Raw genomic sequence first — 27,065 nt, 5'->3', positions numbered from 1 at the left:
CTCTACGATCGTCTCCATGGGAGAATAGCAGCCTGCATTGCTGCTAAAGGTGGATATACACTGTACTAGTGCCGACATTGTGCATGCTCTGTTGCCTGTGTCTATGTGCCTGTGGTTCTGTCAGTGTGATCATGTGATGTATCTGACCCCAGGAATGTGTCAATAAAGTTTCCCCTTCCTGGGTCAATGAATTCATGGTGTTCTTATTTCAATTTCCAGGAGCGTATTTTGTACGAGGTTTAAGTAAATAGTTGCCACTATTTAAGTTCCAACCCTCGTATTTGGATGATATTTCTCGTAAACGTTCAACGGCATAACTGTTCAGGATTATGTTGTACGAATGGCTTGATTATGTGATGGCCCTCCAGATTCCCTTTCTTGAATCCATTCGATTTTTCTTTGAATAACGACATTGTTTTAAAACGACTTTGGTGTATTCCAGAACTGTTGACAGTGTCAATGAATTCCGGTAACGCATTATGGATGGTTGTCAGTGCCCTCCGAACACATCCCGGGATTTCTGAACGAGTTCAGGTTTCAATAAGGACACATGCTGCAACCGTCTTTCACATTTATGGTGACAATGTGGGACACGTTTTGTAATGGGTATGTTGTCTATTGCAAATTCACAGGTCTGATCATGGACTCTTTTACACGGTTTTCACACACAGTCGCAATATGTCGCATCGGGGTAAGTGACAGAGGCGGCAAGTTCTGCTTTTCGCTGAGCCGTTACGGTCTTGGAAATCTCATGTTTTACAATTAGCGTAAACATACCGCCAATGCTATCATCTTTTCTGTGATGGGTGCTTTAGCTTAGAAACGCGGTTTCTTGATTGTTGTTTTGCAGTGGACGGCACGAGCGCGCCGAGACCGCCCCCGCCGCCGGCGCCACCCGCCGCCGCGCCGCAGCTGCCGGGCTGTGACGTCACGTACTCGGGGGCGGAGGTCCGCTCGGGCTACTTCGACACACGCCAGCAGCCGTGGGGCGCCGCCTGCCGCGTCACCTTCGTCGGTCGTCCCACGGACATCGTACACGTCTCCTTCTTCAATTTCCTGCTCAGGTACCCTATACCGTTCCAAAGACAACACCACTTATGTATAGAAGTTAATGTACCTTTGTAAACTACATCACCCTACACCTACATATGGCTTAGGCACCTAAGCCAGCCAGCCTAAGCGTATATCTCTGTCATACTTATAAACAAAGAAAATTTACTTTGATTGAAAGGGGCTTAGCGTGGTGTTCATCACTGTATCACAGGTGGAAGGGTACAGGAGATATGATAGTCAACTCTGCCATTTTAAATGGTTGACCTGTTATGTCATTTACCATTTAATAACACATCTGAAGACTCGTACAACACATTAGGTTGAACAGTAATAATCTTACATCACATCATTGTTTTGACATTTTACGAGTGCAATGGCAAACGCGTACAATAAGACTAGGATGAAATGTACTGTAAGTAATTTAATGACATCAGATAAGTTGTTATAATACGTGTTCAAAATGGTGACCATTTCAGTAATACATGGTGCTAAACTATTGTATGTGAGCAGCACAGCGGTTGAATTTCATCCGAACTGATAGCAGAAAAAGCTCGTGTAATACTATCTTTCATGTCTCCGCCAGTAGTTGAAATTTCATCGTAAATTCGTTAGCTAGTTAGTTACAAGTTCCAGGAATCATTCAGCACGATAGAACGTAACGATGTGGTGCGAGTCATTTTACATTCACATCTCAAATTAATTTGAACATACGGTTACATTCTGAAAACTTCTAAGTTTTTTCCCAAATTAAAAATAAGGCATATACAGATGTGAGTTAGTAATTCCTGCCCACCACCTTTTACACCTTTCAGTAACAGGAGTTCTTCTACAGAGTAGGAGGAGTTATCGAGAACAACCTTTTTCAGTTTGTTTTCAAATTTTGCTTTGCTGTCTGCCACACATTTTATATTGGCGAGTAAGTGATCAAAAATCTTTGTTGCAGGATTGTGCGCCTCTTTTTCTTCTAAAGACAACCTTACTGTTGAGTAATGAATGCCATTTTTCCTTCGGGTATTGTGATTATGTACACCATTGTTCTTTTTGAACTTCAGTGGATTCCTTACAACAACCTTCATGATGGAGTAAATATACTGTGAAGCAGTAGTCAGGCTACCCGACTACTTAGAGATGATCTTGAATCAGCACCACATGTTATTCAACAGCAGGTATTTTCACAATGAATACTTTCTTTCCTGAAAATGAGTTACCCCAGACAATTAATCCATATGACAAAACTGAATGAAAATACGCAGCATATGTCAACTTACTGATTTGTTCCACGCCAAGATTTGCAATGATTCGAAGCTAAATGTGGTTAAACTAAGTTGTTTCAGGAGTTCCAATTTTCTTTCTAATTTAAATTCTCGTCAATATGGACCCCTAAGAAATTTAAAGTTTCCACCCTATTTATTAACTCCTCACCAGAGTTTACACGTACCACTAGTCTAGCACCCCTAAATGTGCAAAACTGAATGTGTTGTGCCTTTTTCAAACAGAGGATGAGATCAATCGCAGAAAACCAGTCAATGATACTTTTAAGAACTTTGTTTACCATTTCTTCTCCTTCTGTATGTATGCTTCGATTTATTACAACACTAGTTCCATCTGCTAAAGGAACTAATTCTGCTTGTTTTATATTAGACGGAAGATCGTTTACAGATATGAGGAACAGGAGCGGCTTTAAATCTAAACGTTTGTGAACCTCACGCGTGAATTACCCCCTGTCAGAATTATGTCCCTGTGCTATATTGCTTTCATTACTAAGTACAGCTTCCAGCAATCTTTTGTTTAGACATGACATTACCCATTGGTTGGCTAAGCCGTAAGTCTCACGAAACGTCAAGAGGTGGCATAAAATACCAGTCGACGCTATTTTACTGTCTAATGCTTGTAAAATCTGGTGAGTGAACAAGTAACTGCGGTTCTCAGTACAAAAGCCTTATGAAACCAAAACTGTGATTTGCTAAGGACACTGTTATTGCTAAGGTGAGATTCTATTGTAGAGTACATCACATTCTCAAAATTTTCAAATAGGTCAGTAGTTACTGACATGTCTTTTATCACCTTTGTTTAAGAGGGGCTTAACGACAACATACTTCAGTCTCCCTGGAAAAACGCCTTGCCTTAGTGATGCATTACATATTTCACATACGACTGACCTTATTACATGGGAAGAAATCTTAAGTACTCCATTGGGGCAACCATCAAGATCAGATGACTTTATACTTTTGAGCGAACGTATATTTTTCTTAATTTCAGAGGGAGAAGTTGGTGATACATTCATACGATTGAAATATTATGAGAGTTACATTTTCAACATACTGCTGTGATTTTGCTCTATGCTTTTTACCGTATTTAAGAAATGACTATTAAATGCTTTTTATACCTGTGACTCTTCTTTTAGAGACCTTCCATACAGTTAAATAGTGATGTCTTGTTCTGTGACTCGTTGTCTCGCCTGTTGTTTCAGTTTACCCCAGTTCTTGATGGTTGTTGATTGCCTTGTATGTTGTTTCAGTTTACCCCGCTAGTAAAAAATAGGAGATGTTACGTCTGGTGAACGTGTAGACCATTTTGTGTGGCCACACCGACCGATCCAATGATCTTCAAATCTGTTTTTCACAGCTTCTCTAAATCTGTGTGCAGAATGTGCGGGACACACGTGGTGTTTGTACCATAAAACTTGTCGTATGTTCTGTGAGATGTCCTCTAGTATTAATGACAGTACCTCTGCTACGAAATCTAAATACCTCGCTCTATGTTTCCATCAATAAAATTGGGACAAGTAATTTGATTATTTAGAAGGCCGCTTCAGATGTGACTGACCAAGTTCTCGTCGTCCAATTCTCTCAGCCACCGTGGGTTTTCAGAGGACCAGTCGTGGCACGTTCGGAATGTTATCTAGCTCGAGCTTTGTAAATGGTGCTTCACCTGTAAAGAACGTCTTTGTTAAGAAATTTTCATCTGTTTGCAGTTTCCATTGCCGCTATTCGGAGAATTGCACCCTTTGTCGGAAGTGATCACCATAGAGCTCCTGATGAAGTGACATGTGGCAAGATGTTGGATTTTATTATTCGCAGAACTTTCCGCTGCCTGATTCCACCCTCGTTTTCGAAATATACCATCATGTGGATTGTGAGCTACTGTTGCTAAGATGTCTACTGCAGGTCGCTCGTCGGTTGCTGATAGGAGTCGTTTACGTTTTTTACTGTCGACGTTCCTTGTTTTCCCAAATGTTTGCATTATGGTTACAAAAGTAGATTGCGAATACTTTACACGATTAGGATGTCTTTCAGCATGTAATCATACTGCTAGTCTCATATTTCGGTGACATTCGTCGTTGGTAAAAACTATTTTAGCTTTCTAAGTTTTGTGAAAATCTAACACATTTATGGAGACGTCGTCTATTAGCTACTACAGCAGACCAAAGATTAACGGTCACAACAAGTAAACACTGTTGCTATGAATATCTTTTTATTTCATCCCATTCTTCTAAATCACACTGGCTTCCAATTTTACTTCTATCACACCAAAAATAACATTGTTTTGGACAGGTTTAGCAAAACATCTACTATCATCGGAGGCATGACCACCACTACCTACATTCTGAGGTATTCTCAATATTCCAAAGACTTTACAAAGCAAAAGAGCTTACAAACTTTCTTCATGAAAGACAAATCTTAGCTAAAATATATTATTATTTTATAAATGCGACCAAAATTAAATTTAATACATAGCGTTACATTGTGCAATTAATAATTTGAATTTTAAGTATGCCACATATTTTGTCATTTCAATTATTTTTAAAAGAGGAGTAATTTTAACTGTTATTACATATCGCTGTTACACATTGATTTCTTTTTACACATTTTAGCCAGCAATATAACACATCGTATACAAAATCATATAAATTCTTTTAGTTAAACAGCTGACATAATTGTAACCTATGCAAGAATCGATAGTATTCATGGTATTGCTTATTTCTATTAAAAAAGGTCAATGGTAGAGGAAGGTGACCCATTATAAGGAGTAGTATAGAGAAGAGGAGAAGGATATTAACAGAGAGAAGCTGGAGAAGGAGCTAGAGGAGCAGATAAAAAAAGATGGATGAGATCGCTTCAGTAAGGCAGGAGGAGACGGACGGAGAGAAAAGGAGCATATGGACGGAGGTGAGGAGGAGCAGATGAACAGAGAGTTTAGGAGAAACAATGGGCAGAGACATGATCGGGAGGAGGTGGGAAGAGAATACTGGGGAATGTGTTGGACGTGTACGGAGGGAGGGGGTAGGAAGAGATGGGCAAAATGAGATGTACGGAGAGAGGGGGAGAAGAGACGGACTGCCAGAAGATTGAACTCTATACATACGTGGGAAAATCCGGACACTCAGCTAGTTACCACATATACGCTAGAATGAGCACTACTGACGTCACAAGTAGTAAACTGCTATATAAGGACGACAACATCAATCACACGACAGTTAGCAGTTGGTAGTAGCCGAGGAGCACTCGGCTGAAAGCTCGTGGATATATAACCACTGTAGACAACTGAAGACTTGACAATATCACCTTACCGTGCTTTCTATACTCGCTAGATACAATGTTGTTCGGATGTATATTCACCTTCCTTAATTCTGCGAATTGTTATATTTGAACCTAAAATGTAGATTCACCTTTCCTGATACTGACTCTGTGCAGTCATCCTGTTTCATATTGTTTCTTGGTATTACTTCTAAATACTCACACAGTGCTGCTTGCTAAAGATATTCCCCACTTACGTTGTAATCTAATAGAACCGGTTCATTTCTCGTTGTTATAGGCATTGTCATTATTTATCCATATTTAAAAAGTCACATACCGACGAAGATATTCCTTGTAGTTGTATCCTCCTAACAGCATTAGCAAGGGGTGTTGTGGGCACTAAAAGGTTCTCTGGCTACAAGCCACTTTGTAGTGTGCAGTGGAGGACGCACAGTGTGTCCTCCATATGAGGCCGAAGCTCTCTAATTTTAGCATTGTGAAAACGCGAGGCGTATTTCGAAGGAAATTGCATGTTTGACTATTTTCCAAAGGCTTGCTCCAGTAAATTTTCAGGCATTCTTTGAGGCACGTCGTCTCTCTTGGAACGTCTCGCATTGCTGGTTCCGTTTTACCTTTTTCGTGAATTTAATTTCGGGACAATCCCAGACTGACGAACTACACCGTTAATAGAACGATAGTCTTGTAAACGAACCCTTCCTTGCGCAAATTACATTCTCTCTGGATTCCTCCAATAAATCTGAGTGTTGCATTTGCCTTCCATGCAGCTATTCTTGTGTGACTGTTCCCTCTTAAATCTCTCCGAATAGAAACTCCTACGTATTGATGGCTGTGGGTGATTCCATGGAAAAGGAAATTGTCTCCAAGTCCCTCAGTATTTCATAACAAATATATGTAGGCCTACATAGTTGTCGTCAGTCTGTAGTAGAATTATGGAACATATTTTATGCTCAAGATCGCGACTTTTTCGAGAAGGAAAATCTCGCATATAAAAATTAACATATTTTCCACGAACAGAGATCTTGCGAAGTTCAGCTCCCTCTGTTCCTCCATGACGTATATAGCGCTGCAGACAATGGTAATCAGATTGCCTCCGAGTTCCTTGATCTCTGGAGGGCATTTTACCACCAAATATGGTTTAGTGAGACGGTCACGAGCCTACCGAGTATCGAACGGGATCTTCGACTGAATTCAAGACTTACTTGCAGACAGAACTCAACACTTCCATTTTACCGGAAAGAAATCGACAACTGTAATTTCCAGAATACCGCAAGGAAGTGTTATAGGACCTATATTATTTAGAATGTATATACACTGAGGTGAGAAAATTCAAGGGATACCGCCAAATATTGTGTCGGGACTCCTTCTGTCCGGCGGTGTGGAGCAGTTCGACATGGCATGAACAAGTCGTTTCCCTTTAGAAATATTGAGCCATGCTGCCTCTACAGCCCTCCATAACTGCGAAAGTGTTGTCGGTGCAGGAGTTCGTAAACGAACTGTCCTCTCGATTACGTCCCATAAATATTCGATGTGATTCATGTTGGATGATCCTAGTGGCCAAATCTTTCACCAGAACTGTCACGAATGTTCTTCAGACCAATGACGAACAAGATTGGCCCCGTGACATGCGCATTGTCACCCATTAAAAATTCCATCGTTGTTTGAGAACATGAAGTCCATGAACGACTACAATGATCTTGATGTAACCAACTCCAATGAGTTATCAGTTCAGTTGGACCAGAAGGCTCAGTCCACTCTATTTAAACACAGTCCATACCCATTATGGAACCACCACCACCTTGCTCGGTGCCTTCCTTGTTGATAACTAGAGTTCATGGCTTCGTGGGGCCCGCGCCACACTCGAAAGCTGCCATCAGCTCTTAAGGAATAGTGGCTCAGATAACCAGATCATGGTTTCCCAGTTGTCTGTGGTCCAACCGATGCGATCACGAGCCCAGGAGAGGCGGTACAGGGGTGTATAGTTAGCAAAGGAGCTCACTTCGGTCATCTGCCGTCATAGCCCATTAACGCCAAATTTCACAGCAGTGCCCTAACGGACATGTTTTTCGCACGTCCCACATTGATCTCTGCGCTAATTTCACACAGGACTACTCCTCGGTTAGCACTGACAATTCTACACAAACCCCGCTCCTCTCGGTCGTTAAGGTGAAGACCATTGGCCACTGCATTTTCCGTGCTGAAAGGTAATGCCTGACATTTGATATTCTGGCCACACTACTAACACTGTGGATTTCGAAATATCAAATTCCCTAACGTTCCGAAATGAAACCTCCCTTACGTCTAGCTCCAACTACTATTCCGTCTTAAAAGTCTGCTAATTCCCGTCGTGCGGAAATCATCACGTCGGAAACCTTTTTACATGAATCACCTGAGTACACATGACAGGACCGCCAATGCACTGCCCTTTTGTTCATGTACATGGGATACTATAATCATCTGTATATGTGTAAATCGCTGTTGTTGTTGTTGTGGTCTTCAGTCCTGAGACTGGTTTGATGCAGGTCTCCATGCTACTCTATCCTGTGCAAGCCTCTTCATCTCCCAGTACCTACTGCAGCCTACATCCTTCTGAATCTGTTTAGTGTATTTATCTCTTTGTCGCCCTCTACTATTTTTACCCTCCATGCTTCCTTCCAGTATTAAATTGGTGATCCCTTGATGCCTCAGAACATGTCCTACCAACCGATCCCTTCTTCTAGTCAAGGTGTGCCACAAGCTCCGCTTCTCCCCAATTCTGTTCAATACCTCCTCATTAGTTATGTGACCTACCCATCTAATCTTCAGCATTCATCTGTAGCACCACATTTCGATAGCTTCTATCCTCCTCTTGTCTAAACTATTTATCGTCCATGTTTCACTTCAACACATGGCTACACTCCATACAAATACTTTCAGAAACGACTTCCTGACACTTAAATCTATACTCGATGTTAACAAATTTCTCTTCTTCAGAAACGCTGTCCTTGCCATTGCCAGTCTACATTTTATATCCTCTCTACTTCGACCATCTTCAGTTATTTTGCTCCCCAAATAGCAAAACTCCTTTACTACTTTAAGTGTCTCATTTACTAATCTAATTCCCTCAGCATCACCCGACTTAATTCGATTACACTCCATTATCCTTGTTTTGCTTTTGTTGATGTTCCATGATTTCTACTACCTCACTGTAAATGATCTATTAATAAACGTCGGAAACTCTCTAACACTATTCGCAGAACATACGTTCTCTATAAGAAAGTTACAACGCCAGAAGACTGTATCTATTGGCAGAATGACTTATAGAGGATTGTTGAATGATGCAAGCTCTAACAATTGAGCCTGATCTTTGATATTACTTTCGCGTACGTAGGAAAAGAAATCCACTGACGAAAAGTAACTCATCCATGAAAGAAGTGTGAGCTTTTTCGACAGATTCCTGAGTATTGTTCGCCAATCTGGGACTCTTAGGTGGTGAGACTGATAGAAGAGATAGAGGCGATCCAACGAAGAGTGTTGCGTTTCGTTACTGGATCGCTTGATCGGTTCATAGCATTACAGAAATGCTCAACAATCTTCAGTGGCAGACGATATAAAAGAGATGTTGTGCATCACGAAGAGGATTACTACTGAAATTTTGAGACAGTACTTTCCGGAAAGAGTCAGAGAACGTATTACTTCCTTCGACATTAATCTCAACGAGAAAATTCAAGAAATTAGAGGTAATAAACAGTTACCAACAAACGTTCTTCCCACACGCTATTCGCAAGTGGAACATGGAAGGGGCGATCAGTTAGTGGTATCAGAAATACCCTCCACCAGACACCGTCAGGTGACTTGCGGAGTATTAATGTACATGCAGATTTCACCCTGTACAAAAGCTCATGAACTTCAGGATGAAACGCAGTCCATATGCGCGATAAGAAAACTCCTACACTGATAGAAAAATACCATCGCTACAGAATGTAGTCGTCATGGAAAGCAGGAAAAGTGACAAGAAAATTCCTACACTATTAGAAAAATCCTATCCCTACAGAATGCAGTCTTCCCGGAAAGCTGGAAAATAAATGATAAGAATAGTCTGCTCCTACTATAGCACATCACTGTGTTGCAATACAGACTTTTCCATAAAAGACTATTTCAGCAAGATTGGCTGTGTCGCAAAGATTGCCAGAGGTGAGCTATAAACAGCTGCTAACCCGCCAAGTGTCCTAGGGTCAACCCAGGCTGAAAAAAACTCTACATTCGCTGAAGAACGCGGGCCTTTGTATGGGGAGAACGCATAAAATAGGTCACCAAACCCACAGGGTAATCACTCGAAGCATGTTGGACACATTCTGAAGGGAGATGTGTCACCCAGACCATGTCGTGAGGTCTCTAGCGAGGTCAGGTGGACGGAACTGGGTTCTCAACATAACGATTTGGGTGCAAAGTGCAGCATGAGATAGACCTAGCCTGTACTGCTACTGAAGGTTTCCTCTCTCCTGAAATTTAGACCACGTTCGTGGAATGGTCCCACAGGCACCATTCACCTCCGGGTCCAATTCTTACTGACTGTTAGCCGTGATCTAACTTACTAATTAGTTGATTACATACAGTGTCAGTGTTTGTGTGGCTATTGGACATTGCTCTCCTTCGTAGATATGAATATATCTTACTTGTGTACATGAGTGTACCAGTAAGACGACAGAGGTATCTGATAAGCTGTCTGTTTTTAGTAAGTCTGTTTTACACGTTCTTAGAATAAACACGCTCTTTTTCAGGTCCCCTTCCTGCCAGTCTTCTGTGGACGTATATGATGGATTAGCCAACCCTGGCTCTAAGCCAATCAACAGGGTTTGCAGTCCCAACACTCGACATGCCAGAGATCCTAGTGGCAGGTACGTTCTTGATAAGGTACGAGAAAACTGTATAAACGATTAGTAACACGAATCCGTCTCAGATGTCTAGAGTTCCCATATATGATCTACCTACATCACATTAAGCATGATCAACACTATATTCACAGCAAGAATTTTATTTTCACGAAAAGAATAACTTCGATCTGCAACAGAGAAACTATTATTACGAGATTCATGGGTCTCGAATGCGTCAAATCTTTCCTACGACAGTTGAAATAAGTAAACGAGTCACTGATTTTAGCAGGTTAGTTGTTAACAGCTTTTAATTGTTAACCAGCCGCTCGGACGAAATAACATCCAGCATGGTTCCGTGACATTAAAAACTTTCAGGTACGGTAGATAAGAGTAAAAGTAACGATTTGTGGTGAGGGATCCTGGTAAGGAAACGACCTAGTTGGAAACTGTAAATTAAAATCGTTCTGATACCTCTTATAGTAGACATCTTCTACTGCACTCTCCTTGCTATCTGTACTTTCGGAGGAGGTCGCATGGACCAAAGTAAAAGAAAAATGTGCAGTAAACACGAGCCTTGAAGTTCATACATTAAGAGATATGAGCTCCTGTTCATCTTTGCTGCTGTAAAACACATCTTTTTCCAACGAACAAGTGCTAATAGCTCTCTGGTATGCAATTTAGAGCCCACGTTTACTGGAAATATCTTTTTTGTTACTGTAATTAAATCCGCCACAGTTGTAAAATACTTTTAATGGACGAAGTTTTACACGGCAGAAGTAGCTGTATACTACAACATTTTCGGTGTCTCATGTGTATCTGAAATCTAAAGTAACACAATAATTGTAGCCTACTCCATTAAACAATTAAAAAATTAAAGACATTAAAACTTAGAAACTAATGAAATAGTTAAAAAATAGCCTAGTAGCACTAGTAGGATATCATGTTTGCCCACTAGTTGTTTCGGCCTGGATGTAACGTCCACCTACAGTTGGGTATACTAATTTTTAATCATTTCATTAGCTTGTAAATTTTAACTTTTTAAATTTTTTAATTGTTTAATGGAGTAGGTTACGGTTTTAGTTTTACTTTTAGAGTTCAGGTTAACCTGATGCTGGGCCTAAGACCCAGAAACAGTTGCAGTGTATAGCGGTTTCTGTAGTGTAAGTCTTCGGTCAATAAAAGCATTTTACAACTGTGGCAGATTTGTCTATAACGAACATATTGCAGAACAGTTGCAGATGCATTTTTTTCCTTGTGTTTGTTCACAGTGCCACCTCCAAAAATATGGAAAGCAAAGAGGTTGCAGCAGAAGAGCGCCACTTGGAGATATCAGAAAGATCTCTGTTTGTAACTTTCCACTCGATCTTTTCCGGACCAAGGATCCTCACCACAAGTTGATACATTTCACCTTGTGGGTCATTCTCGAAGCCTTCTAACAAAATCACGAAATCGCCTGTTCCAGTCCGAAACCGGCTTTCGTCAGATTACATATTTAACAGGGCACAACATGTTCGTTGGTAGTGGTAGTAATCTATTGTAGTTCAGTTAGTTATACCGGATATACAAATAAGCTGATGATGCTCGATATCAGAATGAAACCATTTGTCTAACAAAGATTATTTCGGCTGAATGGCTGAGCTGTGCTACCATAACATAAAAAATACACACACTGTATTAAAAGTCTATGAGCATTTAGCATCCAGCAAAAGTCTCATCGATTTCATGTAGTCACTAGTTCCCATAAATTCAACTGTTACGGACGCTGTTGTCGTTATAATTATAACTTATTCAATCTCCACTAAGCATTTGTAATCTAATTTGTGATCAGAATGTCACTTATGACCGTATGACAGAATGTCAAGGCTAATCTGATTTGTCACAGGTTTCTGGATCAGCAGGCGTTTGTCTCGACGCAAAGCTCGCTGACGCTGGTCCTGAAGCGGCAGCTGCCAGCCACGACAGCCACGGAGAACGAGTTCGTTGACGGTGCCTTCCTCTTCCACGATGGTGAGTACGTAGCTGCATCCGCTCAGTATTACGTGCATTATCTTACAGTGTGTGGATGCGTTTCTAAACTAAGATACAAACTGATAAATTTTTGTAGAGCTTCCAGCCAGCCACGTCTTCAAGCTTTCGGCTGGGTGCTAATAGGCCATTATCAAGTGTCGACTGTCGTGAGATTGCTGCTCTCATCCTTAAGAAGGCACGCTATGCCTGTGACGTCACTTGTGCTCATTCCAGCGCTATATAAGATAATGTTTTCGTTGAGTGCACTCCTCTTGCGGCTCAACTTCCTGACGCGCAGATTTCAATGTCGGTTTAACTACGAACTTCTCAATTTGTTAAGGGTGTTGTAAGAAATTTTTATGTCCATCACTTCTTCAAGAACGCTATCCCTGAAACCATATATCTGTGTAACTAACAGATGCCTAGTGGCACGGGATTCAGAGTCCTTATTCATAAGCATCTTCTACTACTGATAATACCCTGGGATGCCACAAGTCGAAGAACGTCTTATGTTCTATACAGCGCCATTCAGTAATATGCACAGTCTGTCCGACATTAATAGTCATCTTTCCTGTCATTGAAGAACAGAACGGCAAAAATGCTAGTTCCCTCGTCTCCTCCTCGTGGGCCTTCTGCTTACGTATCTTCGGTGAATTTACTTGCGAGATCTGTCAGCTGTTGTAACAGATGTTGAGGTTCATTGTTTTTAGAGGCTTTCGTTCGATTCACCAAGGTCTCAGAAATGAACGTTTTTGTGCTGGGTGGTGATAGCTGGTATTGTACCGATACTGGTTCACGTGAGTGGGTTTCAGATAAACAATGAGACCCCCACACATATTTCGGCAGACAAGGACGTTAATTAACGCAACGTATTACCCGTCAATGCCACGACCGTGAACTTGATGAGGTCATATTGTTTATGTGGTCCAAGAATTCTCGCAGATTTTCACACGCGTGGGACCAGACTTCAAAATTTATTACGATGCGGCAATAAATGCATCTAGACTTTGCAGGAACCGTCTGCAAAGCGATGTTCTGATAGCACTTCGTAAAAAGGTTATCATTAGCTGGAATGAATGCAATTCCAACTGCGACACCCTCCATCTGGTTAAAATATTCTCCATCGTATAGTAACAAACGACGTCAGAGTGTGCTTAAATAAATCGACAACAGAATCATCAAAACTACAACACGGCCCCAGCGTGTAATAACAGAACGTACCGTTTCCTTTAATTTACATCTATGGTCACAATCTTTTTTATTTAACAGATTACCGGTTTCGGTCTTTAATGTCCCTCATCAGATCTGTTTCATAAAAACAAAGTCCTAATGTACTGCAGCCATAGTGGCATCGTCAAATGTTAAATGCGGAATCAGCACCAGCATCGCCAAATACATATAAATACATCACATGCGCGAGTCATGTTGCCAGTAAAACTACCTACATGGGCATATGATGTGATTTATATGTATTTGACGATGATGGTGCTGATTCCGTATTTAACATTTGACGATGCCACTATGGCTGCAGTACATTAGGACTTTGTTTTTATGAAACAGATCTGATGATGTTTATTAAATACCGAAACCGGTAACCTGTCAAACAAAAAAGATTGTGACCATAGACGTAAGTTAAAGGAAACTTATTACATATACGGGTCACTGTGTTTTTTTGCGACTATGTCGCATCTTGTGAAAAGAACTTACCGGTATCAACATGACAGCGAGAAACATCGACGTGGGTATCTGGATAAATCAGCAGTAGCATAACAGGCTCTGGAGAACGGATATCTAATTGCATTAGACGAGGTATGTATTAGTGAAAGGGAAAAATGTTTTCTGAGATAGCATTGTAAAAGAAGCGACCAAGGTACAAACATCTGTCAACAACCGCAATAAGACCTACGGTTTGCTGCTAACAACATCTTGGGACTTCGCCACAGGAAAATAGGAAGGTTGAAGCGGACTCAATGGACCCCAAACGAAATACCGAAATCTTACCATATATGACGTTGGAGAGATCGTCAGTGACTTCAGAGGCATAAGCCCCGAGGCCACGAGATATAGGAGCCCTGCAACGAACTTATGACATAACACTAGTCAGTTTACCCCCACACTTCGCGAACGCTCGGCTCCGTGCAGAGCCCACGGGAAATCAGTGTTTGATTTCAAAGGTAAACAGTAAAGGTCTTAATTTTGTCATATGCTATCGAGATGAAGTGTCGCTCCTCACACAGATGACAACTTTAGGCTGACTTCGAGATATATTAAGATGTTCTTTAAATCTAGTAGAGAATCTTCTGACTATTTGTACAGTATATCTCACAGAACAATAGCCGTACGTAATGCAGTAGTTGCCCTAGTATGTCATGAGGTATAAACAAGGCTGGTTGCATGTTGTTTTCTCGTAGTCGCGGCCCAACTTTCACCGAAATCTTATCGAAGTATGAGATACGGTGATAGGAGCGTTGTCACGCATCCAAGGTTCCACGTTAACCAAAGCGATTACGTGGTTCTTCTTTTCTCATAGATTAGAATTATTTCATTTTATCATAACCTCCTTGTTAATTGTGTCGGTGAAGCGGGCTTCATAGGCACGAGAGAATGCAATGTACTGAATCAGCTGATGTTCTTTATCCCTAGCTTCCCCGAAAAAAGGAATGTTGCACAGTCTGCATAGTAATGCCATAAATGAGGCCATTTTATATGACACGGAATGGTTAGATGAACTACGAATTACCAAATCTGTGGTGGTGAGCTTCCTACAAATCTACTAATGAATAGTGAATCGTATTGAAGTAATTATGAGGTCGAGAAAGGGTACAGCTTCATTAACATTTTGTTGCATAGCAGATTGAATGTTATTACGGTAACTGTTTATTTTGTCTACGAAATTTCAACGGTCTTCTTTAGCGCTGTAGTTGGAAATTGTGTCATTATATTATTTTCTAAAACAGACATAAAAATGTTCTCCAAACAATATGAGAGCAGAGAGCCCATTGTCAGCCCACGTTTTCAACAAAAGTATGTAGTTCAAAAGTAAAATAATTATGTTTTAAAACAACGTCAAGTAATAAAAGAAGTTCATTTATATCGTTCTGAGGCCGATCATATCATGTTGTACACTGTGTGCAGCAATATCAACAACTTGACTTACAGGAGTATTGGTGTACATGTTCGTAGGATCTATAGACGTAATGCATTTCTCTTAAGGAACAGATAGACTCGAAAATTTGTTAATCAGGCGTTCTCTGTTTCGTAAGGTAATTATCTGTCAGTTAACGTGGACTCTTGCCAGCAAGGACAACGCTTCTTGTCACCGAATCCCATAAGTCATTATGGGCCGGCCGCTGTGGCCGAGCGGTTCTAGACGCTTCTGTCTGGAACCACGCGACCGCTACGGTCACTGGTTCGAATCCTGCCTTGGGCATGGATGTGTGTGATGTCCTTAGGTTGGTTAGGTTTAAGTAGTTTTGAGCTCTAGGGGACTGATGACCTCAGATATTAAGTCCCATAGTGCTGAGAGCCATCTGTACTGTCATTATGGTTTCGGAGAAAATTGGACCAGAACTATGGAGAAAAAATTATGCAACCAGCCTTTTTTATACCACATAAAATCGGGAAGGAATATAGGCATAAAGGACACACTACCGGTAGAATATACAATACTACTAGTATCTACAGCACTACGTAAGGTAACTGTCCTGTGAGATACATTAGGAAAACAGAAATTTCTGTGCGGATTCCATGAACATCTTAATCTGTCTAACTCCAAGTCAGCCTGAAGTAACCATCTACGTGAGGAGTGAGACTCCATTACAAATCTGCAAAATAATTTAACAATTCTTCACTGGGGAAGAAAGCTACATTCACAAAGAAATCGAGATATTATGACGGAAAAATTGTCTCCAATGCATGATGTTGTACGATCACAACACTTTATCAAACTTTGACTGCTTAAAATCAATAATCTGGTACTTATATTCTGTCCACTATTTTAAACCTTTTATTAGAAGGTGTTATTTGACATTTTTCCCTGTAGTCACTATTCTCCCTCTAGCATTACCGAGATTGACGTCTACTACAGTATGTTAACAGCCATGAAATTCCTACAGCGGAATTTATGCATTTTCTTTGCCCAAAGAAGTTTTATTAAATTTCAACATAATTCTTTTCATTATAGTTTTACTCTATTAGGCATGGCTCTGTCGGCCGCCTTCCCCCCCCACCCCCCACCCCCCACCACCTCCGCGATATTTACGTAGTAAAAGAAGTTTTGTAAATAATGTTCTCCTGTCTATCACGGTAATTTTGGGTATTGGGCAGTTCACTGAACCGCTCTGAAGAGACTGCAGCAGTTCTGTTGAAACACCGGCGGTTTAGTTGGTTTACAAGACGCGGCCAATACCCAAAATTATTTTATCCAGAATGACACCAGCCATGGAAGCCAAAGAACTTATATTTGTAAAGATGCTACCCAACTTTCCCTGCAATATTCTATGATTCTGTTGCTATGTCGCCACTAGTTGTGTAACTTCTTACGCGGATCGGATTATTGTTCGCTGCTGTCTTGGGGGCCTCTGCATGCTTCATGTGGTCACGACGATTTTGCGTCTTTGGTGTGTCTATGTAACATTTTTGCTATCCTTTCTCTCCAGTATTTCTTATACTCAAAGAAATTTTGCATCCATAACACGGCATGGTCGACAGTTGCTCGCAGCATATCTAATTACATGAATGTGATACGTCATCGTACGCTATCCCTCCACATATCCCCACAACCACCGTCTCATGGATTTAGGTCGGGGGATCTGGAACATCACTCATTTTGAAATTGCGTGGAGATGAGTTGTCACTGAAGGTTTCTAGAAGCAAATATTTCACCTGGGAAGATCTATAACATGGAGGTCGTTATAAGGTGCAGTTGTCACTGTACACGCAACAGACTAACGAGCTGTCATCTTCTCGAAGAAAATTTGACCGAGAATGGAGGAGCTTGTGAAACCACACCAGAGTCACATATGATGAGTGCGGCGGATGGTCCTTACAACACGTGGCGGAATAGAGCCCCGTATGCGACAGTTCTGTACATTCACGTTGCCGTTGAGAGTAAAATATACCTCATACTCCAAATAATACTCTCTGGCCACATGTCAGCTATTTGCTTGAGTGTCAACAAACGAAGGGTAAAGTCACGGTGTTGTAGCATGTCTTAGGATTTCATGAGTGCACATTCTGTATCCTGCAGGTATACTAACATGAATGCCATACAACTCGAGCACCAACTGCAGAATTTGAGGCAAGTTCTGCACATTCGGCTATAGCTACAGCAATTTCAACAACTGCCATGGACAATGAGTCGCCTCCCACCCTCTGCTACACCACGTAATTCACCTGTTGCTCAGATATCTTGATCGTATGCTTCAGTTGATTTATTTACAAGTGGCCTCTTCACAGCTGTTTCTGTCACCGATATTTCCAAAATGCAGTGCTACTTTTACGGCCGTTCTGGTAAAACAACATTACCAGAAGTGCACGGTGTTTCTTCTCAATAGGACTGCGATTCGTATGAAAAATTTCGACCTCCATAACGCTTTGTACCAGCTTCTCATCAACAGGCGTCGCCAAGCGTCAAACAGCATACTGACGTCAAAACAGTAAACATTTCACATTCAGGCTGCTTCAGCGCCACATTTCACCTGGTAACAGAAAGTGGAACGTTTTGTTTTCAGCGTTGCGTCCTCGAAACAACGTCAGTTTAATTATAACTACTGTGTATACCCAATATCATAATATTTTGCCTGCTGAGGAATGGACAACAAATAGGAAAATTTCAAGTGTGCCATTTCACAGTTTGGAATTGAAATGCTGTATATATGTTTTTAATTTTTTTAGAGTCGTTGCTGTTTTTCACTGGACATTTAGGCTCTACATGCATTACGCTATACAGCAGTGTCTCTTGAAAACTTCCACGCTTCGACCAACTTTATGTCGTCTTCCAATATAATAAAATTAAGGTGAACTGATGGGATAAACCATAAACATTTAAGTTATCTTTTTTTGCTGAAAGTCACAAGCGCCACCTTTGTTTGACCTGTAACATATTCAGCTGTTGCGATGTGGAAGGAAACCATATGCAGAACTTTCTGGAGCAGTGAAGAAAAAATGAAAAAAAATGACAGAATGGTGATCCAATCCGATTACATAAAATGTAGCCCTACTAGATCAAGTAAACTCGCAGCTAAACCATCATTTGTATTGGTGCAAAGTGTCAAGGTGTAATAATGTAGGAAGATGACCCCAATAATATCCTATTTGCGAGTTCACAAGAAAATAGATGTATTCCATGTAAAATACAGCTGCATGCATTCTCTGTGTGTTCACTCTCTCCCATAAAATAAATATGCAGAATATATCATAACACTTGTTGCATGTGGTACGAAGAATTGAACTCACATACAGTACACGCAAATTTGTCAGGAGTTCATGAGGTGATCGGTGAAGAGAAGCCAGCCGGCAAAGGCAGTAACATATCTTAGCTTCATCTCGATCTGTCCCTCGTGGTTTTTACCTGGCTGGTTCGCTGAAGGTTTCATTGAACTCAGATAATCCCAACGCAGTGGAAGATCTACAGTAGATTAATGAAAACACTGTCGGTGTCATCCTTCAGGAAGAGATCCTACGCTTGCCTCGCGGTTTGATAAATCGCCCACAAAGCTGCATCGATTCGACAGTGGCCACTTACGGCATCTTCTGTAAAGAGCATACTCCTGTTTGCTGTGTAGGGTAATTTATTTTGTGTGAAGCTTGTAAACCTTTTCCCGGGGAAGTCTATTATGGCTGCCTTCTGCGTCTTTGGCATCGTAGTAATATTAACATGTTCTGTGTAGAGTAAGAGTATAGGATTATGACACTTTCCTTTTTATCAACAACATCATTATCGCCTTGGAGAAACTGAATCTCTTTGTTCCTGGGGGCATTCGTGGTAGGTAGCGTAATGTGAGATGTCTGACTTGAAGGAGAAGCGTTTCAGGAATTCGCTAACGAGCCATCAAACAGGTCCCATGGCAATGGCCTTTCCGCGAGCTGCATAAGGAGGGTAGGCTTAACGACAGTAATAAGAAACAAAATGCGTCAAAGATATTGTTTGTAAATACAGACTTTCTTTCTTATCATTTCCGTATTTCGAGCAGCGAAATTGCTAATCGTGACATTTTACAGGACAGAATCTTTTTTCGATCTCTGCATGCTATTAGTTTACAGCACGGATCTTACCAAAAGCTATTGTGTATTAGCTAAGAGGATGAAATCGACGTCGGAAAGTCTGTGGCACTAATTCCGTCCGCCCATGCAGAATTAGGATTTCCAGACGTTAACAACGAACCGTTCTTTTCCGACCGATATTCAAAACTGAGAACGGTCTGATGGAGCCACACCTTGAAAATATTTAGAGAAGACTGCTGTACTCATTTCATATATTTTAGCTATCCGAAAAAATTGTCACCCTGCCTCATGTTAATCAGTCTGTAGCAAGAAGTCTATGAAAGCAAGGAGAAATTTGGAAAAGTGATTTCGGTTCACAGAGACGTAATAATGACTTAGAGATTGCCCGAAGGTGTTCTAACTATATCGGTTACGGAAAAATGGCTAAGAAGATGACTTGAACAGAATGTACAGACGAGACATAACATCGACAAAAGAAAAGGAAGGGCGAATGAGTCAATTTGAGATACATGTGACGATACTAATGAAACGACGCACTGAAAATAACTGATGAATTCTGTTACTTTTCCAGAAAAGTAACTGATGATGGCTAGGGATGACATAAAATTAAGACTGGTAACATGTAGAAATCTGTTCGTGAAAATATAGCCACATCGAATATAAACTGTTCGAATATACTTTCTAAAACTCAATGTTTGCCGTGTACCATTATATACAAGTGAAACTTGGATGGTAATCAGAACGGACAAGAGGAGAATGCAAAGTTTAAAAAAATTGTACCACAGAAAAATGATGAGGTTTAATTGGGTGGATCGAGTAACTAATAAACTGGTACTGTATCGAATTGACAAGGAAAGAGATTTGTGGCACAATTTGATTAAAAGACTGACCATACATTGATCCTTTACGATGCGTCACATCGAGTTATTCAATATGATAATTGAGACACACTTGGGGGTTAAAATTGAGGATTTAGATGACGTTCTGAGCTCAGTAATCAGGTATACATCGATGTCAGTCGCAGTAGCCACGTAGGAGTGATGGAAATGGCGTAGTGTGAACTAACGTTCATAGCTGCATCTTCGGACCGAGCAGTAACAACCAAAGTAGCAGTATTTTGGTTCTGTAAGAGATCATGCGTGAGAGATAATAAGTCCATAGTTGTTAAGCTCTTTTACTGAAGACATCTTCGGTGGGATTCGTGACTTTATTTCACAGTGGATCCCTGCAGGTGTAACTGAAGAAACGTAGCAAGATAAATTAAGATGCAGATTGTTTTTGGAATTCGAGCGAAATAGTCCGTTTCTACTTGTTGTCGTACACTAGCGTTACCATCCCACGATGAAAGACTAGTGCACTTCTTCTTCAGTAGCGAATGTCAAAACACCACAACGCCTTCCTCTCTTTGACTTAAACTGTCGTCGCTTTCAACAGTCTCTGTGGTGTCTCTCACCAGCCACAGTACCCGGCTCTGAGCGGCAATACGTGGTTCCATAAAAAAGTAGACCATATGATTTCCTCGAAGCTAAGTAAGTTCCTCTGAGCTAGTCTATTTCTACTCTTCGATGCCTTTATGCTCTTATTTTTGTTTCTTTCCCATTCACTTGGTAGTGCTGACGTACAACTTTCTACAGATAAAAATTTTCTGTTCACTGATGGGTTTCCCAGCAATTGGTAGCAATTATTTTCCAGATTTAAACATCTCTGTTTTTTCTTAGTAGATTTGTTAATTACACTGATACACAGATTTTTCAAGATATTTCTTAGATGGTCAGTGACACTGATACACAGTTTTTTCTAGGTATTTCTTATATGGTCAGTGACACCTTTCTTTAAGCTTAAAAATACCTCTGATTATAAGATGACTGTGTGCTACAATCACTTCTCCATGACCGTCTTAATGCCCTTCGTATGTCTAGGTACGAATAGACAACGATTTGACGTGGTTTTAAATTGCTTCTCCAAAGAACTCTGGACAAGTTAGTGAAACGGATAGGTAAATTGTAGCGGAGCACTCTTTGCAACCAGTAAACTACAGACTCAGTTTGACAGAAGCCACGTCCTGGAAATACGAAGTAGCAATACATTTTGCCGAAAACGATCATAATTTCAAGCTGAAAGGGGTACGGGCTATATTAAATGCTATCTGGATTCTTGGGCAGAGAAAGAAATGCAACAGTGTTCCACCGTGGGATGATAGCGGTAGTGCACTTCAGTAACTGAAAACAGCCAACTACTCTGAAATTCCAAAAATTAGTGACATCCCACTCTGGTGAGGATGTACCTCACCACGAAGTTTGAGGGAAGTCAGAAACCTTTGGGTACAGTGAAACGAAGCCACAAACAGACAGTGATTCAAGCCCCTTCTCAAGTCATTCGCAAAGAAGACGAAATGTTGGGCTTAACCTGGACAAAACTAATGGGTCTGGAGATTTTAATAACAGTAACACTGCTGGCCATGAAAGCTTACATTCTTCGATTACCACGAGAGAGTAAAATGACAGCAATAACTTTATGTATGAAACTCTATACGCAGAGTTTTTTGGAACACAGCCGTCTTGTACTGATGAGTAGAAACATCATGACCACTTGCTTAATTCCGTTGCTCCACCTTTGGAACCCAATGCAGCAGCGCAGTGATTACGTATGGCAGGGACACGATGATTCCCTAACAGGTTTCCGGATGTCCCCAACATCAGATATCTGCACACAGGTTCTGCAGTTCCCATTAATTACGAGCAGTTAATTTAATAATGCGGAGCTTCCCAGATGTGTTCCATCAGGCAAATTCCGTGGCTACGACATCAAAGTTTTTTTTTCACTTTTATGCTCCTCGAATCACTTCAGCACACCTGTTTATTTGTGACGCAGACATTTATCGTAGTGGGAGAGGTCATCGCCATCGGGGAAGATGTCAGTTATGAAGGTTGCATGTGGTTCGCAGTAATGTTCAGTAGTTCAGAACTGTCATGATGCCTTCGATTACTACCACCGGCTCCGTGGAAGCCCAGTGGAATGTTCGCCGTAACATAATACTGACTCCACCGATGTGGGTCCGTGGCGCGGTACATTTTTGAATAGTCATTCGTATGGATGGTGACGTGGTGTATTAAAGAACATTTCTCATTCGACCAAGCGCACATTGTATTGTTCCACCATCCTATCTGAATGATCCCGTGCCCGATGGGGCTGTAACTGATGGGGCTGTTGGGTTAACATTGAAAGGTAACTCTCGTGTGTTGGGGAAGCGCTTCTCCAACAACGTGAGCTGAACGGCGTGCTGAGAAACACATGTCCCTGCACCAACATTGTGATATTCCTACAGACCTACCAGGGAACGGCGCCTGTTCAGCTTTCCTGAGCGGTCAAGCATCTGAACTCTACGTCATGAGATGAGGCGTCACTGTCGCCTACTTGAGAAATCACGGCTTGTCAAGCACTTTTCTTATACTTTCGCGAGAGAACCATGAGAACAGAGGACCAGCTTCAAATTTTCTTTGCCTCTCTTTGTGAGGCGCCAGGCCACAACAATCTACCCTCTGTCGATGTCGCTTACGTCAGTTGATTTCCCCAGTTGTGGCCCATATCGCCGCAAGAATGATTCTACATTGGTGTCACCCATTCTTTCTCCTAGCGCTTATTCTCCTTTTTTCTTCTTTTTTTTAACCTCTCTATCTCAGAGTAGCACTTGCAACCAACGTTCTAAATTATTTGATGGATGTATTCCAGTCTCTGTCTTCCTCTACAGTTTTTGCCCTCTACATCTCCCTCTAGTACCATGGAAGTCATTCCCACATCTCTTAACATATGTCCTATCATCCTGTCCCTTCTGGTTATCAGTCCCTTCTGGTTTCCTCTCCGATTCTGCTCTGTACGTCCTCATTCCTTACCTTATCAGTCCACCTAATTTTCAAAATTCGTCTGTATCACCACGTCTCAAATACTTCGATTCTCTTCTGTTCCGGTTTTCCCACAGTCCGTGTTTCACTGCCATACAATGCTGCACTCCAGACGTACATTGTCAGAAACTACTTCTTCAAATTAAGGCCGATATTTTATATTTGTAGACTTCTCTTGGCCATAGCTAGTCTGCTTCTGATGTCCTTCTTGTTCCGTCCGTCATTGGTTATTTTACTGCCTAGGTAGCAGAATTTCTTAACTTCATCTAATTCATGACCATCAATCCTGATGTTGAGTTTCTCGCTGTTCTCATTTCTACTACTTCTCATTACCTTCGGCTTTGTTTGATTTACTCTCAACCCATACTCTGTACTCATTAGAGTGTTCATTCCGTTCAATAGATCATGTATTTCTTCTTCACTTTCACACAGAATAGCAATGTCATCAGAGAATCGTATCGTTGATATACTTTCACCTTGAACATTAGTTCCACTCCTGAGCCTTTCTTTTAATTCCACCATTTCTCCCTCGATGTACAGATTGAACAGTAGGGGCGAAAGGCTACAGCCGTGCCATACACCCTTTTTAATACGTGCACTTCGTTCTTGGGCGCCCACTCTTATAATCCCCTCTTGGCTGTTTTACATATTATGTATGACCCGTCTCTCCCTAGAGCTTACGCCATTTTTTTCAGAATTTAGAACGCCTTTCACCATTTTACACTGTCGAACGCTTTTTCCAGGTCGAAAAATCCTATGAACGTGTCTTGATTTTCTTTAGTCTTGCTTCCAATATTAACCGCAACATCAGAATTGCCTCCCTCGTGCTTTTACATTTCCCAAAGCCAAGCTGATCGTCATCTAGCGCATCCTCAATTTTCTATTCCATTCTTCTGTATATTATTCATGCAAGCAACTAGGCTGCATGAGATGTTAAGCTGATTGTGCGATAATTTTCGCACTTGTCAGCTCTTCCTGTCATCGGAATTGTGTGGCTGATACTTTTCCGAAAGTCAGATGTTATGTCGCCAGACTCATACATTCTACACACCAACGTGAATAGGCGTTTTGTTGCCACTTCCCTCAACGATTTTAAAAATTCTGATGGAATGTTATCTATTTCTTCTGCCATATTTGATTTTAAGTCCTTCAAAGCTCTTTTAAATTCTGATTCTAATACTGGATCACCTATTTCTTCTAAATCGTATCCTATTTTTTCATCTATCGCATCAGACCAATTTTCCCCCTCATAGAAGCTTTCAGTGTATTCTTCCCACGTATCTGCTCTTCCCTCTGCATTTAGCAGTGGAATTCCCGTTGCACTCTTCATGTTATCACCCATGCTTTTAATGTCACCGAAGGTTGTTTTGACTTTCCTGTATGCTGAGTCTGACCTTCCGACAATCATTTCTTTTACGATGTCTTCACATTTTTCCTGCAGCCATTTCTTCTTAGCTTCCCAGCACTTCGTATTTATTTCGTTCCTCAGTTACTTTTGTTTCTGTATAGCTCAGTTTCCCGGAACATATTTGTACTCCCTCCTTTCATCGTTCAATTGAAGTATTTTTTTGTTAGACACGGTTTGTTCGCAGTTACCTTGTTTGTACCTATGTTTTCCTTCCCAACTCCTGCGTGGGCGTTTTTAGAGATGTCTATTCCTCTTCAACTGTACTGCCTTCTGAGCTATTCCTTACTGTTGTACCTATAGTCTTAGAGATCTTCAAGCGTATCACGTCATTCCTTAGTACTTCCGCATCCCACTTCTTTGCGTATTGATTCTTCCTGACTAATTTGTTAAACTTCAGCCTCCTCTTAATCACTACTATATTGAGATCTGAGTCTATATCTGGTCGTTGGTACATCTTACTATCCAGTATCTGATTTCGAAATCTCTGTCTGACTATGATGTAGTTTAACTGACATCTTCCCGTATCACCTGCCCTTTTCCAAGTATCCCTCCTCCTCATGTGATTCATGAACAGAGTATTCGCTATTACTAGCTGAAACTTGTTACAAAACTCAATTCATCTTTCTCCTCTCAGATTCCTTGTCTCAAGCCCATATTCTCGCTGTAACCTTTTCTTCTACTCCTGCCCCTGCAACTGCAATCTAGTCCCCCTTTAATACTGTATTACTCTTTCAATATGCTCATACACTTTTTCTCTCTCTTCATCTTCAGCTTGCGACGTCGACATGAATAGCTGAACTATCGTTATCGGTGTTGGTTTACTGTCGTTTCTGATAAGAACAACCCTGTCGCTGAACTGTTCACAGTAACACACTCTCTGCACAACCATCCTACTCATGACGAATCCTATTCCCGTTATGCCATTTTCTACTGCAGTTGATATTACCCTATACTCATCTGACCAGAAATCCTGGTCTTCTTTCCACTTGACTTCACTGACCACTACTATGTCTAGATTGAGCCTTTGCATTTCCCTTTTGAGATTTTCTAGTTTCCCTACCACGTTCAGGCTCCTGACTTTCCACCCCCCGACTCGTAGAACGTTGAATAATCAATACCAATAGTCGCTGCATAGGTTTATTTCTAGACAACCATTCGTCGCAGAACGTTATACTTTCGTTGATTATTCAATCTTTTTCTCAGGGTAATCTCCCCCTTGGCAGCCCCTTCCCGGAGACCCGAATGGGGGACTATTCCGATATTTTTGGCCAATAGAGAGATCATCATAACTCTTCTTCAATTATACGCCACATGTTCTGTGGATACACATTATGTGTCATTAATGCAGTGGTTTCCATTGCCTTCTGCATCCTCATGCTGTTGATCATTGCTGATTCTTCTGCCTTTAGGGACAGTTTCCCACCCCCAAGACAAGAGAGTGCCCTGAAACTCTGTCCGCTCCTCCGCCTTCTTTGACAAGGCCATAGACAGAATGGGGTTCATTTCTTATGCCGTAAGTCTCGGCCGCCAATGCTAATTGTTTATCAAAATTAAAGCAGCGGTGGGATTTTTTTTTTTTTCATTTTGTTCCATGCAGATCGTTGTGTTTTGTCGTACGGGCGTCACATGGCATCCGTTAAAGTTCGCTTTGTTTATCCTTCCACTCAGTTTCTTTTATTACAGAGGCTAAACAGCTCTCTGGCTGAACACGCTGAGATACCGTCCCGGCGGATTCGAACCCGGGACCGACGACGTTACGATTATGAATTAAACTCGCAACCACTACACCACACTTGCGTCTTCTGCGAGCGGTCATACTTGATAGGTCGTCAAAGTGTATTCTTTTATTACTTTCGTTTGTGACAGGATGCAAGGATGCCATTCCCGAGGCCGCAGTCGTAAGAGAAAGAAGTCGCGTGCGCCGTCTGTCTGTAAAACGTGCGAATTTCGTTCTGTGTGTGATGGTATTTTAACTGTTCGTGTATTGTGCTCTGCTAGGCGGAATTTCGGGAGCAGTCAAGCATTTGCCTAAACGAGTGTTGGAAACTGTCTAAGAACCAGTGGCAGGCCGGTGTATCATGCCACA

The 27,065-nt window shown here is 41.3% G+C and overlaps 1 protein-coding gene across 1 annotated transcript in view; it reads left to right on the top strand.

Annotated features, from left to right (window-relative positions):
* The window catches only part of LOC124798953, a 356,047-nt gene that overhangs the window by 217,499 nt on the left and 111,483 nt on the right, over positions 1 to 27,065 (top strand). The window contains exons 9-11 of the mRNA XM_047262487.1: positions 851 to 1,064; positions 10,349 to 10,465; positions 12,324 to 12,448. Coding sequence (XP_047118443.1) covers positions 851 to 1,064; positions 10,349 to 10,465; positions 12,324 to 12,448 — 456 coding nt within the window. The remainder of the gene's footprint in view (positions 1 to 850; positions 1,065 to 10,348; positions 10,466 to 12,323; positions 12,449 to 27,065) is intronic.

Source organism: Schistocerca piceifrons, chromosome 5, assembly GCF_021461385.2.
Source record: "Schistocerca piceifrons isolate TAMUIC-IGC-003096 chromosome 5, iqSchPice1.1, whole genome shotgun sequence".
Lineage (NCBI taxonomy): Eukaryota > Metazoa > Arthropoda > Insecta > Orthoptera > Acrididae > Schistocerca > Schistocerca piceifrons.
This window is presented reverse-complemented; position numbering and strand designations above follow the sequence as displayed.